Source organism: Panthera uncia, assembly GCF_023721935.1.
Source record: "Panthera uncia isolate 11264 chromosome D3 unlocalized genomic scaffold, Puncia_PCG_1.0 HiC_scaffold_8, whole genome shotgun sequence".
NCBI lineage: Eukaryota > Metazoa > Chordata > Mammalia > Carnivora > Felidae > Panthera > Panthera uncia.
The window spans coordinates 40,059,263-40,074,590 of NW_026057586.1; the positions used below are offsets into that span (position 1 = coordinate 40,059,263).

The 15,328-nt window shown below is 38.4% G+C and overlaps 1 protein-coding gene and 1 non-coding gene across 4 annotated transcripts in view; one reads left to right on the forward strand and one right to left on the reverse strand.

The window, feature by feature from the left end:
- The first annotated feature begins 1,065 nt into the window (after positions 1 to 1,065).
- LOC125914991 (U6 spliceosomal RNA) lies at positions 1,066 to 1,174 on the forward strand. Its single transcript, XR_007455529.1, has one exon. It is a non-coding gene; the product is annotated as a U6 spliceosomal RNA (small nuclear RNA).
- Positions 1,175 to 11,584: 10,410 nt separating this feature from the next.
- The window catches only part of RNF125 (ring finger protein 125), a 41,254-nt gene continuing 37,510 nt past the window's right edge, over positions 11,585 to 15,328 (reverse strand). The window contains exons 6-7 of one of the 3 annotated variants that reach the window (XR_007455271.1): positions 15,087 to 15,173; positions 14,138 to 14,220 (exon numbers count right to left, since the gene is read on the reverse strand). Coding sequence is in view for 2 of the 3 variants with exons in the window: in XM_049619545.1 (XP_049475502.1) it covers positions 14,134 to 14,220 (87 nt within the window). In the remaining variant the exon portion in view is untranslated. Of the gene's footprint in view, positions 15,174 to 15,328 lie in introns of all 3 variants that reach the window. The other 2 variants (XM_049619545.1, XM_049619546.1) reach the window with 2 other exon arrangements.

The window sequence follows — 15,328 nt, forward strand, 5'->3', positions numbered from 1 at the left end:
AGCAGAAAACCACTGAGTCTCATGGGTATCATTTGGTTGACTTGGCAGTGGTGAGAATTCTATTGTCAACTAATGTGGCAGTCTAGTGTTGCCTTCTGGAATCATTCCTATTGCCAAGGGAACACCAAAAAGGACATTAAAGTAAATAACCTTTTTTAGGGAGAGGGAAGGGGTATATTTCATTTGCAATTCACTTGTTAATGGTACCGGGTACAAGAATGGCCTGAGGCTGTCTAAAGAATTAGAACATTCTATCCTATCCCATTGATTTCAGTGAATCACAGGCCTGTTATACAGACAGGATTTTGCTGGTGCTACAATTTTAATAAAACCATAGTTACCTATCAGTTTCATTTTATGGCAATTTCCTAAGATTAAACACCAAAAACTTTATCAGGTCAGCATGGTTGCTAAGTTGAAGACCCAAGGCTGGGCTATCGTCATAGATTTTCTGTTTGTTAGCAACAGCTCTGGGGTCAACATGTACCCAGTTTGACAAACTTTGTCTTAGGACAGTGTGGGTGAAGAAACTGGCAGAGCCGGCAGAGAAGTCTTCTTTCTCTTCTATAATAGCACCCTGCCCCCAGACTGAATTCCAGTCCAGTGTAGTTTGCAACGCCAATGTCATCCTGTTTGTCAGGAGGGGAGTCAGTGTGAGGTGCTGTGATGTGGCCCAGGGTATCAGGGTAACTCACATCCTTCATTCGTTCCTCCCTGTTGTAGGTGACAGGATACTCACTTTCTCAATCAGCATTTTAATCTTACACAGAGAAAGTAAAGTGAGTCAGAGCACTTGACCTTTGTACTTTGGACTGTTTTGATTTGGACCTCAGAGGAGTTCCCAGCTCCTCTTTTTTTTCTGCTCACATCCAGGAAAACATTGCAAATTTGTTGTTATGCCTTACTGAAGGTACTCAGGAAAAATCAGTCTGATTTATCAGTCTGGGTGCAATCAGGGGAGGGAAATCACAGTAACTTGAACAGAGAAAGTTTAATATAAAAACCTTTTTAACTCTAATAGGGGATTGGTATAAGTACAGAGGACTGTAAAGAATATAGGCTTGAATGCTTGTTTTAGCAGCACATGTACTAAAATTGGAACCATACAGAGAGAAGATTCGCATGGCCCTTGCACAAGGATGACACACAAATTCATGAAGCATTCCATATGAAACATCAAAACGTTGAAACGGAGTACCCAGAGAAGGGCCCCACCCCTCTCCACAGCTGGGGAAGACCCAGCTGGGGTTCACTGGGTGGCAGAGAAGTCTCTGTGGCATCATGCTGGTAGAAGCATGCAGGGTGCAAGGGAAAGCTGTTTACAGAGACGTGTCCCCTGGAGGCATTCTGTCACAAACCATCCAGGGTGTGGAGGCAGATGCTGTCTGCTGGGTGCTGCTGGCCACTGTGCACTGCAGAAGCTGGGGTTGGCTCTGTGCACTGTGGGAAGCAAGGATCTACCAGAATGGGGAACAAAACGCCTTTCCTCCTGCAGCTTCTCTCTAGTGCCCTCTGTTGGAAAAAAGTATTATCGTGCCTGCTGGCAAAGGAAAAATATTTAAGGGCCCAGATCTGTTTTCACACAGCAAGCAAAAATAATAAATTTGGAACTTAGAATTAATAGACTGATAACTGGAATACTGACCCACTAATGATTTGCTACTAAGTTTTCTAATGCTTTACCCTTCATAGCCATGTGCTTTAGGCCCAATAAACTTAAGCATATAGTGTAGGCAATAGCTTTGTATCTACCTACAAAATCTTAAGTTTCTCACCCTACAGTGCAGCAATATTTACTACCCCAACCCTCAACCTAGCCACAGCTCAGCTAGTTCTGCATTTTCTCTGATGATCTGAAACAGTAATCCCACTTCTGGTATTGATGTCTATATCACTTAGGACTCTAAGGTTGTACATTACCAATTTGAACTAGGTAATGGGGGAGATGCATTTTTAAATTTTTTTTAAGTGTTTATTTATTTTTGAGAGAGAGAGAGAGAGAACATGAGCAGGAGAGGGGCAGAGAGAGAGGGAGACACAGAATCCGAAGCAGGCTGCAGGCTCTAAGCTGTCAGCACAGAGCACAATGTGGCCACGGATCCTGAGATCATGACCTGAGCCGAAGTCAGACACTTAACCGACTGAGCCACCCAGCACCCCTGGGAGAAATGCATTTTAAGAATGCAGAAATATTGGGGCAGCTGAGTGACTCAGTCGGCTAAGCATCCGACTTTGGCTCAGGTCACGATCTCACGGTGTGAGTTCCAGCCCTATGTCGGGCTCTGTGCTGACAGCTCAAAGCGTGGAGCCTGCTTCAGATTCTTCTCCTCTCTCTCTGCTCCTCCCCAGCTCGCTTGCTCTCTCCCTCTCAAAAATAAATAAACATTAAAAAATAATTAAAAAAAAAAGAATGCAGAAATATTGCATGGAATCCCTATTGGTCAAGTTTCTTTGCCCTGCAAGTAATAGAAAACCAAGTATTAAAATGGCTTAAACTGGGGCACGTGAGTGGCTCAGTCAGTGAAGCATCTGACTCTTGGTTTCAGCTCAGGTCATGACCTCATGGCTTATAAGTTCGAGCCCTGAGTTGGGCTCCACACTGACAGCATGGAGCCTGCTTGGGATTCTCTCCCTCTCCCTCTGTCCCTCCTCTGTTCTCTCTGTCTCTCTAAATAAATAAATAAATAAATAAAATTTTCTTTTAATGGCTTAAGCAATAAATAGAATTCTGTAGTTCACATGATTCCATGGTAAAGCTGAGATGATGCATATTTGAAAGCAGAGGCTCAAAAGATACCTCATGATTTAGTTTTTTCACTTTCTCTTGGCTCTGCTTTCCTTGGATTCCTTTTGGTCTCAGGCAGATTCTTCCCTCATAGTGGTCCCCAAATGCTAAATTATTTGAGCTGAAGATACTCAGTGTGAGAAATAACAATAACAACAGCACCACAACAAAAACAAAAACTGTCTTCTTAAGAATTCCATCAAAAGTCTTATAATTAAGTGATACTAATGCAGATTGGTGGCTCAAAACAATAAATATCTAAGAGAATGTACAACCATTACTAATAGGGGAAAACAAGCAAGCAAATCTTCTTCTAAAAGCTTTCTAAAGCTTCTTAAAGCCTTAAACTTTATCCCAAGTCTGGAGAGAGACCAGTGGGTGGAAAAAAATAGCAACAGGGAGGAGAGTTGTTCAGTCTCTATATTTAAATACTTTATTTTTGAAATCTCAAGAACGTTACCAGTGAGATGATACCTCTTTCCTAAATTTCACTGACAATTATAATTTCCCAAACTGGCATAGAATTATATTTACACCATGGTATTTGGTTTACCCACATACCAATTTTGTTTGTTTGTTTGTTTGTTTGTTGTGATAAAAAATATATAAAATTTACCATTTTAACCATTTTTTTAAGATTTTATTTTTAAGTAATCTCTACACCCAACATGGGGCTCAAACTCATAACCCCAGGATCAAGAGTTGCATACTCCACCAACTGAGCCAGCCAGGGGCCCCTCATTTTAACCATCTGTAAGTGCATAGTCTAGTGTTAACTATATGCGCCTTGTTATGTAACAAGTGAACTTTTTCATCTTTTGAAACTGAAGTTCTATATTTGTTGACCAACAACTCCCCTTTTCCCCTTCCCTCTTGCCCTGACTACCACCATTCTATTTTCTGTTCCTAAGAGTTTGACATTATTGAAAACTTTTTATTAGAAAGTTATTATTTCTCTTTAAGATAGTTTTCCAACCAGTGTGCCTTAAGACTGAATGAATATTTGGAGAACACATTTTTGAAATACTGTCAAAGGACAGTATGATTTTACTTACAGAATTTTGACCTTCTTCCATACATTGTTTAAGAATGTGTCAAAGGAACAAGGTTAAATACACTTAGAGGTATAGTAAAATATATATATTATATGTCAAAACATATAATAGTCTTTTAAACATTTTCTTCATTTTATCTGATTACCTGGGCTAGGCAATTTTATTTGGTTGCCTAAGTGAACTCTAGCAAATTACTACACTGTGTAATGTGGAGCAAATTAAAATCAGCAACTGTAATATATAATGTACAATGGTCTCTCAGAATTAGCACCATACCTCCAATCGTACTGAATGAAGGCAAAATAATACTGCTTCTCCTATAAGAGCTATACCAGTGGCCTGAATTGCTGCTTTAGAATCCTGTCTATGAGAGAATCTGTATAGTAGATTGGCTCACTTGACCGGCAGTTGTACATCTAGAGAAAAGAGATGCATCTAGGTCAAAGGCTTTACTCATTAAAGGAATATCTTACCTATGCTCCTCAAACTAGAATTTATTTACCAATTTTTCCCCAGATATTTATTGAGTGCCTAAAGATGCGTGGCATTGTGCTAAGTTCTAGGGAAAAAATATTGAGCAAATTCAGAGATAATGCTGCTCTCTTTATTATAATTTCGCTCCCCATATATACTTTACTAGTAAGAAAAAAATATGCTAAGGAGCTAACATGAGTATTCTAATCAATTTATCAGCTATTCATTTTTCCATCCAACAAACATGTTACAATAAACTATCTTCCCCCCGAAATTCATGTACTGAAACCCTAACCTCCCATGTGATAGTATTTGGAGATAGGGCCTGGGGGAGGTAATTAGGGTCAGATGAGATCATGAAGGTGCCCTCATGATGGAATTAATGCCCTTACAAGAGAGAGTTTTCTTATGTTGTCTCTGTCATGTGAGGACACAGCAAGAAGGTGGCCATCTGAAAGCCAGAGAGCTCTCACTAGAAACCAAACCCTGATAGACCTTGATGTTGGACTTTTCAGCCTACAGAACTATGACAAAGTAAATTTCTGTTGTGTAACCCACCCAGTATGTGGTATTTTATTACGACAGCCCTAGCAGACTAAGATATATGTATTGAGTTTATAGTAAGCCTCTGTGAAGGTAAAGATAAATGCCATGCCTGGCCCTCAAGGAAATTCCAGTCTCATGAGTATCGGGTATATAAACAAAGAAATATGATAAATGTAGCAATGGAGGTGTGGCCGAGGGATAGTGATCATATAAAGGATGGTGCTGTTGACTCTACTTTGGATGGCTGACAAAAGTCTTTTCAGAGAAATCGTGAAACTTATTTTAGGCTAAGGAAGTATCCAAAATTGCAGAGGCATGAAACAATATGATTTATTGGGGGTAGGAGGACTAGAGCAACAATAAAATATTTCCTAAGAATTTGGAAATAGTGAGTAGGATTGCCCTCTGGGAGTTAAATTAAAACTAACCATAAATGCCAGAGTTTAAATGTGATAATTTAGAGATAAAATTATTTCCAGGCTGACCTGACAGTAAACTGAAAAATGTATTAACGTATTCAATGACAGTGTCAACCAAAAGGCCACATTTTACAAAGTATTGGACTTGGGATGTCTGGCTGGCTCAGTTGGTAGAGCCTGCAACTCTTGACATCTGGGTCATGAGTTTGAGCCCCATACTGGGCATAGAGATTACTTTAAAAAAAAATAGGGGCTCCTGTGTGGCTTAGTTGGTCAAGCATCTGACTTCAGCTCAGGTCGTGATCTCGCAGTTCATGAGTTCGAGCCCTGCGTCGGGCTCTGTGCTGACAGCTCAGAGCCTGGAGCCTGCTTTGGATTCTGTGTCTCCCCCTCTCTCTGCCCTCCCCTGCTCACGCTCTGTCTCTCTCTGTCTCAAATATAAATAAACATTTAAAAAAACAACAACAAAGAAAAAGAGGTCTTTAAAAAAATAAAAAAATATTGGACTCTAATTTATGTCCTCCCTTTTTTTGTTAATATGAATGGCAGTGCAATAAATATAATCCTGCACATAGGTTCCATTTTGGATTAGAGTGCCAGGAAATATTTCCAGAAGTAGAATATTGTGTCCAGAGGTAAAATGCCACCACCAAATTGCTTTGGAATGTGTAAATTATACCATTAATGCTTCTACAAAGTGCCAGTTCCACCACATCTTTGTGTGAAGAACTATTAATTGAGAAATTTTGCTGATAGACTGATTGAAAAAGATATCTATTGAGAGATCACACTATGCCAGACATTGCATTAAGAGAGAAAAATGGTTATCATTATAATTTTTTTTGTTTAATATCTTTGATAAATAGTAATAGTTTCATGTTTTATATATATGTGCTTTACGATGTTTCTTCATTGTTAACTATATTTTTACATTCATTGCATATTTATTGTTATGGCTGAATGTTATCTCCCAAAATTCATGTTGAAGTCCTAACCCCCAATGTGATGGCATTTGGAGTTACTACTTTGAGAAGTAACTAGGTTTAGATGAGTTCATAAGGGTGGACCCCTCCCCATGATATGATTAATTTTTTTACAGAAAGAGGAAGAGAACAGAGTTTGCTGTGCCTGTGCTATGTGAAGGTGGCCATCTACAGGGCAGGAATAGAGGTCTCCCCAAGAACTGAATCTGCTGACACCTTGATCTTGAACTTCCCAGCCTCCAGAACTGTAAGAAATAAATGTCTGTTGTGTAAGTCACCCAGTCTATGGTATTTTGTTATAACAGCCTGAGCTAAGACACCTATTGAGGTATTCTTACTAATTCTAAGATCATGACCTGAGCTTACTAATTCCAGGGACCCCTGGGTGGCTTAGTCAGTTAAGCATCCAACTCTTGATTTCAGCTCAGGCCATGACCTCACAATTCATGAGTTCGAGTCCTGCATCCGGCTCTGCACAGACATCATGAAGCCTGCTTGGGACTTTCTGTCTTTCCCTCTCTGCCTCTCTCCCGTGTTCTCTCACTCATTCAAAATAAATAAATAATTTTTTCTAATGTTTATTTATTTTTGAGAGAGAACGCGCGAGAAACAGAGAGAGAGGGAGACACAGAATCCAAAGCAGGTTCCAGGGTCTGAGCTGTCAGTACAGAGCCCAATACAGGGCTTGAATTCACGAATTGTGAGTTCATGACTTGAGCTGAAGTCAGACGCTTCACCAGCTGAGCCACCCAGGCGCCCCATCAAAATAAATAAATTAGTTTAAAAAAATTAAAAAATAAAATGCACATTAAGATGTTGGGTAGGGGAGCTTGGATGGATGGCTCAGTCAGTTAAGCATCCGACTCTTGATTTTGGCTCAGGACATGATCTCACAGATTATAAGACTGAGACCCATGTCAGGGGGAGCCTGCTTGAGATTTTCTCTCTCTCTGCCCCTCCCGCTCAAAATAAATAAATAAACATCAAAAAAAATTTAAAGATGTTGGGTAGTTTAGTGGTGCCTGCATTCAAGGGATTTATATTCTAAAGAGGACACTGAATAAAAATGAAAATAAACACGTAAGCTGATTTCAAATTCTAATAACAGTTAAGAAGAAACTATAGTAGGCAAATGACAAAATGGGGAAGAGTTTTTGGCTAGAATTATGAGGAAATATCTGGTGAGAAATGACATTTGAGCTGAGAGTTTGAGTGATTTAGAGGCAGACACACCAAACTCCAGAGAAAAAGCCTTCAAACAACAGGAATAGAAAGTACCATGGCACAGGGACCACCTTAACCTTGGTGTGTTTAGTGAACCTAGAGACCAGTGTGGCTGGGGTGTCAGGATCAAGGGGAAGAAGAGTGTAGTGAAGTGAAATTGGAGAGGTAGGTAGGGGCCAGATCATGAAAGTCTTTTGAGGAGAATGGGAAGGCATTTGGGTTTTATTCTAGTAATTAAGGGGAAGCCTTGGGAACAGTTTAAGCAGCAGAGAGGGAAAGGACATAATCAGACTTCTGCTTTTGAAGATCCTTCTCACTGCTGTATGGATAATGGACCATAATGTCGTAAGTGGAGACAGGAAGTCCTGTCTACTGCAGGAATCCAGGCACACGATGAAGATGATTTCGATTAAAATTGTAATCGATGGTGAGAAATGGATGGTTTTAAATACATTTTGATAAGTTGCTGATGAATTCATCAGAATTTCAGACATTCTAATTCTGTACACCTGAGAAGGGCCCAGAAAAATGCAGTAACAAGAAACACAAGTGGCTCTGATGAAGTATACTGAGAAAATATATTTGTAAGGAACTGAGAACACACCTGACATTTCTTTTAATGAAAAGGAAAAAGTGATCTAAAAAATGAAATTATTGTTTTTATGTTTGAGAAACTATAAGATCTTTCATGTGGTAAAATGATCCCAAACTTTGAGTAAAATTAAGCAAAAATGACCATAGCAAAATGAGTATCAGTTCATGTTTCTAAAAAGCTGGTCTCGTTTTAACTTTTTGCCTCTCTTTTCCATATGTATTTTTTTTTAAGTAAACTCTACCCCCAAAGTGGGTCTCAAACTCATGACCCTGAGATCAAGAGTGGCATACTCTACTGACTGAACCAACAAGGTGCCCCTCCACATGTTGTTTTGTTTTTGTTGTTTTTGGTTTTATTAATTTATTTTGAAAGAGTGAGAGAGGGAGAACAAAGGAAGGGCAGAGAGAGAGGGATGGAGAGAAAATCCAAAGCAGGCTCTGCACTGTCAGCACAGAGCCTGATGTGGGACATGAACCTCTGAGATCATGGCCTGAGCTGAAATGGAGAGTCAGAGGCTTCACCAGCTGAGCCACCCAGTGCCCCTTTCCACAAGTATTTTTAATACCTTTTCCCTGGGGACCTCCCAATGTCTGCCTCCCGGCTTGTGCTTCCATGGTTAGCATTCCAATATCCAGTTCTCTCCTACCTAAGGCAATTGCATTTCCCCAATGCCTTGATATCACATATGGCCATGACTTGCTTTGGCAAATGCAATGTGAGTGCAAATGACCTGTGTAATCAACTCTTTAGCCCACTGTGATGAAGGATGACTGGGGAAGCCCATGGTAATACACAAATGCCATGAGACCAAAACAGTCTGGGATTCTGAGACTGGAGAACAGCTGTCAAGAGAATAGGCAGGATCCACAGTTGACTGAGTGAGCTCTGGGGTCTGGGGTTGTTTGTAATTGCAGCATGACCTACTCTACCTTGATCAATCTCTTCCTGGGGGAGTTCCTGGGGGTTCACCTTCACTGGGCTCTCACACGGCTGCTCTGTGGCAATGATTAGCCTTAATCAAGACCCATCTGTGGCCTTCTCTGGAACCTCCAAGATTAAAATACCAGATGATTTTCCAGTAATAAGCTAGAAACTTAAATATATCTTAGCCTCAAAGATCTCAGACATAGGTGTCCCTCTGCCATATATTGTCATCTTCAGTAAAGATAATCTAGATGATAAAGGTAAGTCTTCTCAACCCATTCTGGACTGCTTCTATCTTTTAGGATGCACTCAGTAAACAGTCATCAGAGGTCACGTCAATAGCACCTGTGTTCTGTCCTGTACCTCTTGTGGAAAACCCAAAAAGCTTTCATCTGTTTGAATATATTCACATCTGAAGTACACATGATTGTTACCCAAAACATAGTATGTATTTAGCAAGGAGTAGGATTTATAGAGTTCATTTACATCTTACCTTTTAAATTTCAATGAGGCCCTTTGGAAACAGAACCAGTAATAACTCCATGATGCTCAGCATTACCTTGGCCTAAATCTGGGTTTCTAAACCTCAGCACTATGACCTTTTGGACAGGGTAATTCTTTGCTGTGGAGAGTTGACCTATACATTGCAGACGTTGAACAGCATCCCTGGCCTCTCTCTATGTAGCCACATCCCTGGCCAACAGCACACCCGAGCTATGACAACCAAAAATGTCCCTAGGCATTGCCAAATGTCTCCCGGGAGGCAAAATGACCTAACTACTGGCCTAAAGGAAGGTATATGTTTGCAATAGATATTCCTGAACAATGACAATTTAAAAAGCTAATCAAGTTTGTGTAAAAATTTATCAATATCCGTATTTAAGAACAGACACAGTAGGGAAGCCTGGGTGGCTCAGTCAGTTGACTGCCTTGATGTTGGCTCAGGTCACGATCTCGCAGTTCGTGAGATTGAGCCCCACTTCGAGCCCTGCGTCAGCCTCCTCATTGCAGGTACTGAGCCTTTTGGGATTCTCTCTCTCTGCCCCTTCCCTGCTCTCTCTCTCTCTCTCAAAATAAATAAACATTAAAAAAAAGCAGACACAGTAGATATTTTAATGAAAGCAATGGTCCTGCCATTCTTTATTTCTAACAATAATACATATTTACAGAAGGAAAAGAATTGTACATTTTAAATTCTGGTCACTATACAGATTTGTTGTTGTAGTTGAGTAATAAAGGAACAAATTTCTCAGTGACTTTTTAAAATCCCTAAAATCAATGTTTAAAGGTACAAATGATATGATAAACATTGAATAACTGGAGTACACTCACTTCTAAATGAAAGACACCTAACACCAGGTAAAGAAACAAAGCAGATCTCTCTTAGGAGATCTGATCTGAAACTCTCTTTATCCTAGATTCACAATCCAATTTTTCAAGCTACAATTTAGAAACTTGGGTTAAAAAGCCCACAAAGGAAAATCTCCGTAGGTTTGTGTTGGGTTAGAAGAATTTGATCTTTAAAGAGTAACACGTGAACCAGTTTTTCCTTTATAAGGCCTTGAAAAAATTGCATCTTGAAGCACTATAGAGAAAGTAAAATATTTTGTTAATAGTCAACAGCTTCAAATACTGGTTCTCATCCCACCCACCCACCCCAACCCCCTGGTTTGATTGAGAAATAACGGACATACATCACTGTATACTTATGTTTAAGATGTACAGTATGACAGTTTGATTTACGGTTTTCATTTTTTTGAAACAATGAATTGTCAATTCCTTTTTATAAAAGGTTAAAGGCACAGTGAAACAATGAGTATTTGCACTTCACCATGTTAGACCTCAAGATAATTAATTCAGAAGGCAAAATAATTCAGGCGGCCAGCACCTCGTTTGTCCTGTAGGTGGCAAAATTATCCTAAGAGGAATCCAGGGACAGGATGCAGAATTGCTGTGCTGAAGTTAATAGTGGTAAAGGATTTAAAGCTTGCCTTAAAATATGGTTTTCAACGTTTTGAAGTTTTTTTGTTTTACAAATTTAAAGATGCCCTTTGTGTTGCTCTGAATAAAGCTTTATTTTTCTGGATAATCAGTACTAATGCTCAGAAATAAATTATTACTATTATTATTATTATTTTTAGGGACTAGGTTTTCAGTCTGGTTATCTTTGAAAAATGCCTCTTTTTTTTTTTTAATGTTTATTTATTTTTGAGAGACAGAGAGAGAGACAGAGCACAAGTGGGGAAGGAGCAGAGAGAGAGGGAGACACAGAATCTGAAGTGAGCTCTAGCCTCTGAGCTGTGAGCACAGAGCTCGATGCGGGGCTCGAACTCACGAACTGCGAGATCATGACCTGAGCCAAAGTTGGCGCTTAACCAACTGAGCCACCCAGGCGCCCCAATGCCTCTCTTTTTGTACTTGTCGTCTAGCAGGTTTTGCTTTATTGGATGGTCCATCCAAATTGCAGGACAAGAGCTTGTGAAACTAAAAATCTCTTCCTACTTGTTTGCAGCTGTAAAAAGCAAGCTTGAAGCCAGTATCTAAAAGAGAGGAAATAAGGCCCTCTAGATTTCATCCGGTTTTATGTTTTTCTAATTACCTCACAGAGGATGGCAGAATAGTAAGCAAGACTTTAAAGAAGGAATGGATAATTATAAAACATTTGGGGCAGCGTGATTATGACTACATTTATGTGTAAGAAACAAAGTTTATAATGATTACAATTAAAAAGCTAAGTATAGCCAAATATTTTATCCTCAGTTGTTATCACTAGTCTTCATAGCTTCCTTTTCTTCCTTTCAATACAGAAACATCATTCTATGTCCTGGATTCATCATTAAAGATCCAGATATGAAAAAACAGAGTCATCAGGTAACCACCAGTGACAAGCACTATATATATAGTTATTTGAAGAAGTAAGACTAAATGGGGGATAGAAGGGAGACAGTACAGTATGTTATACCAATATGTTCTGGAAATGCTGACATAGTATGACTTTTAAAAATAGAGAATGGGTAGAGCAAATGAAAAAATTTTAATTGTTTCAGTTACCATATTGGTGATGGTGGTTTTAGCGTTGTTATTCTGAGGCTGCTGCATGTGTAAGGTAAATAAAGGAAGTGAATAATTGTGGGATAGTCTAACTCTATCATGCCCTGTGTCCTTGAAAACCAAGATTCTCAGTGTAGAAAATGGAGATATAGTAGTAACAGGAAGGATTAAGTAAAATCCCTGTAGTACTCAACTTGACTTGGAGGTTTTACAATAAACTCAGAAAGTGTCTTATCTTGTGAAAAAAAAATTGGTATTTCCTAGCTCTCTCCTAGAAACCATGGCTAAGCTACTAGCAATGAGCATGCATAGAGTCCTGATTATGATTTTGAAATGCCATTTCTCACTGAAAGTAACCAAGCTTTTTAGAGAGATGGCTGATTCCAGGTCTGGGGCAAATAACACACAAGTTGAGCCTGGATCTTCTGAGATAGCAAGGAAACTATTAAAGATGGCTAGTGTAGTGTCAAAACGACTCAGCACCAACTTGGGGTGGCTCCCAATAGCCAGATATGGGACAATTTGAACTTCAATAAGGTAATATTTCAAATGGGTTGAGGCCTATCAAACATGTTTGAATCCATGAGTTCATAACACTGAAAAAAAAAAAAAAGAAAAAGTGATCTCTGGAAGAAATAGGAAACAAGTTTATTATCTTGAAAATTAGTAAATAAAGGGAAAATACAAACATTTACTTTCCCTTTCCTATACAAATCTGACCGTTGGTCAACCAAATAGTAGATGTGGGGAAACATCTCTTTATAAAAATGTTCCAACTAATAAATGAAAGAGAAATGATAGGGTTAGAATATCCTCCAACTCACAATAAATCAATGGATCAAGGCATTGAGTATCAATTTCAGCTGACATCACGAAAAGAGAGAACCAGACATTGTGTGCCCTCTGATGAAAGAACACACCATGACCTATAATCTTGCCAAAAGGGATTGAACCTGAGTCTATTATATTTGGATCCATGTGTCAATATTCAGAGGAAAGAGGAACATGCTGAATTGCACCATGAGTATGCAAACAGTAAAATACAGGCTGTGGATAACTCTATCCAGACCAAGTTCTTAACTAATAATACATTTTAAGGAAAAGAAAAAACCTACAGATTAAAAATACACACTTAGGTATTGATAAGCACTGTAGTGGTTACTCCTGTGGAAGACAGCTAATAACTGTGAGTGGATACACAGAGGACATCCAGAGTGGCTGGCAGAGTTCTAAAACTGTTTCCTACATTTTCTGTTTGGTTTTCAGTATTTATATTTTATTTTATTTTTTCTAAAAGATAAAAGTAAAAAAAAAAAATCAAAGCCCTTAGGATTTTCCACTAAAAATTATGAATATGAACACTTCTATAAATATCAGCTAAAGGTCCTTAAGAAATTACCTATATTATAGAAATATTTCTAAATAATAAGCTACAAATATTTGAAAAATATAATACTAAATTCTTATTGTGCATAGTTATAAAAAGTCAAAGGATTAAGTATACATTGTTAACACAACATTTACTTTGTTTACAGTATTATGTTTTATAATTTGGTTAAGCGGACTTTGTTGACCTCCAAGATTTTCCTTTCCTACTTTGATACAAGGCTACCCATATTATTCTATTAGAGATTAGATAAGCACTAGAGCAGATTTCAGGTTTCCTTGAATGTCCATACTTGGTTTCATTCTCCATATTTTTACATAGAACAAATATAAGTTATCTTGCCCAACTATGATGATAGTTATTAATCTATAGCATTACACATAGTATCATCCAATTTGCAAGTAAAGATCGTTCACCCACATATCCTGCCTCATGTTCTCTTCTATACCTTGGTGGCTGATGGAGACTATTTTTTGTTAAGTGTCTAAGAAAGTCAAGAATGTAAAACAGATTTAAGCCATCCCGATGAAAGCAGTTTTAAAATGCAATATAACAATAAACATAGACAAACATATAACTGTGTTGTACATTTTTGCCCATCGAACATTGACAATTTCCCTCCAATTGTTCGAGCAGCATCTTAACAAATGGTGCAATTGAATGGTCTCCTCTCCTTTCCTTTGAATAAAATTATGTGGTGTTTGAGTGATTCACATATTCCAGAAGTGACCGGTCTAAAACCCTTCGGATAAGAGCTTCCTCAATTATATTAAAATCCTACAATAAAGAAAAATAATTAGAAACACAGAATCAGAGATGATAGTTTTCAGCAACTGGAGGATAAAGGTCAAGGCAATGCCTCATTTTGCAGGAAAGTAGAGCTCTGAATTTAGTGACCTGTCCCACGTTTCCACAGAAACTCTCATAAACTTATCCCAGAACTTTTGCTTTGGGGCTAGTACATTTTTCTAGTTCTTCTTAATGCATAACAATTAACTTGTTATTGTCATAGTAGAATAGCCTTGATTTGGAGTTTACACTAGTAATCTTTAGTCAACATTATAAATCATGGTCAGGGTGCTATGTTCCAAGTAAACTTCTAATATGGAGTAAAGTCAAGACATTCCCCTAGAATTAACCAATCCCAGGACTTCTACTGAATATCTATCTCTGAAAAATATATTGAACACAAAACTCTTTCTCCTTGCCTCCCGATGGTCAAAATGGCTTTCGAACCTTTAAGTTAGCACGTGCTGTAAATAAAACAAAAACTATTAAGAGCCCTATCCTGTGCAATTCATCTCCTCTTCTATAATAATAATAATAATAATAATAATAATAAGGTAAAGTCTCTATTGGAAATCTATTCTAAAACATAAAAGCATAAATGCAAATCAACAAAATCCAAAGGAAAGCCACAAGGCCTAGGTGAGAACAAGATTTGGACCAATCCTGGTTTTTTCTTAGGCAACTTATTAACTTTTGAGCTTCAGATGTTTCATAGCTAGTGACGACAGTAACACAATACTCACTTCATAGAAGCTGCTGTAAGGAATAAAATGAGATAATATGCTTAAAGTGCTTAGTATAGTACTTGGTAGCTTGGGAAACCAAAAAGTCAAAACAAACAATACTGCTTGTACCTTATTTCCACATCCAAGAATATGGTTTTGAGTGGGTTGAAAGTACTCTCATCAAAGTCGCTTCCTCCTGACCAGCCCTGAATCATACTTTGAAAAATATCGAGAAGAATGGAGTGACTATGAATAGCCAGAACAGATATGAAATCAACCTAGTTTTTAAAACACCTAACAGAACTAAGGGAAAGAGGAAGCCCTATGTGTTGTAAAACACGAGAACATATAGACCGGAACCAGCCTCTGTT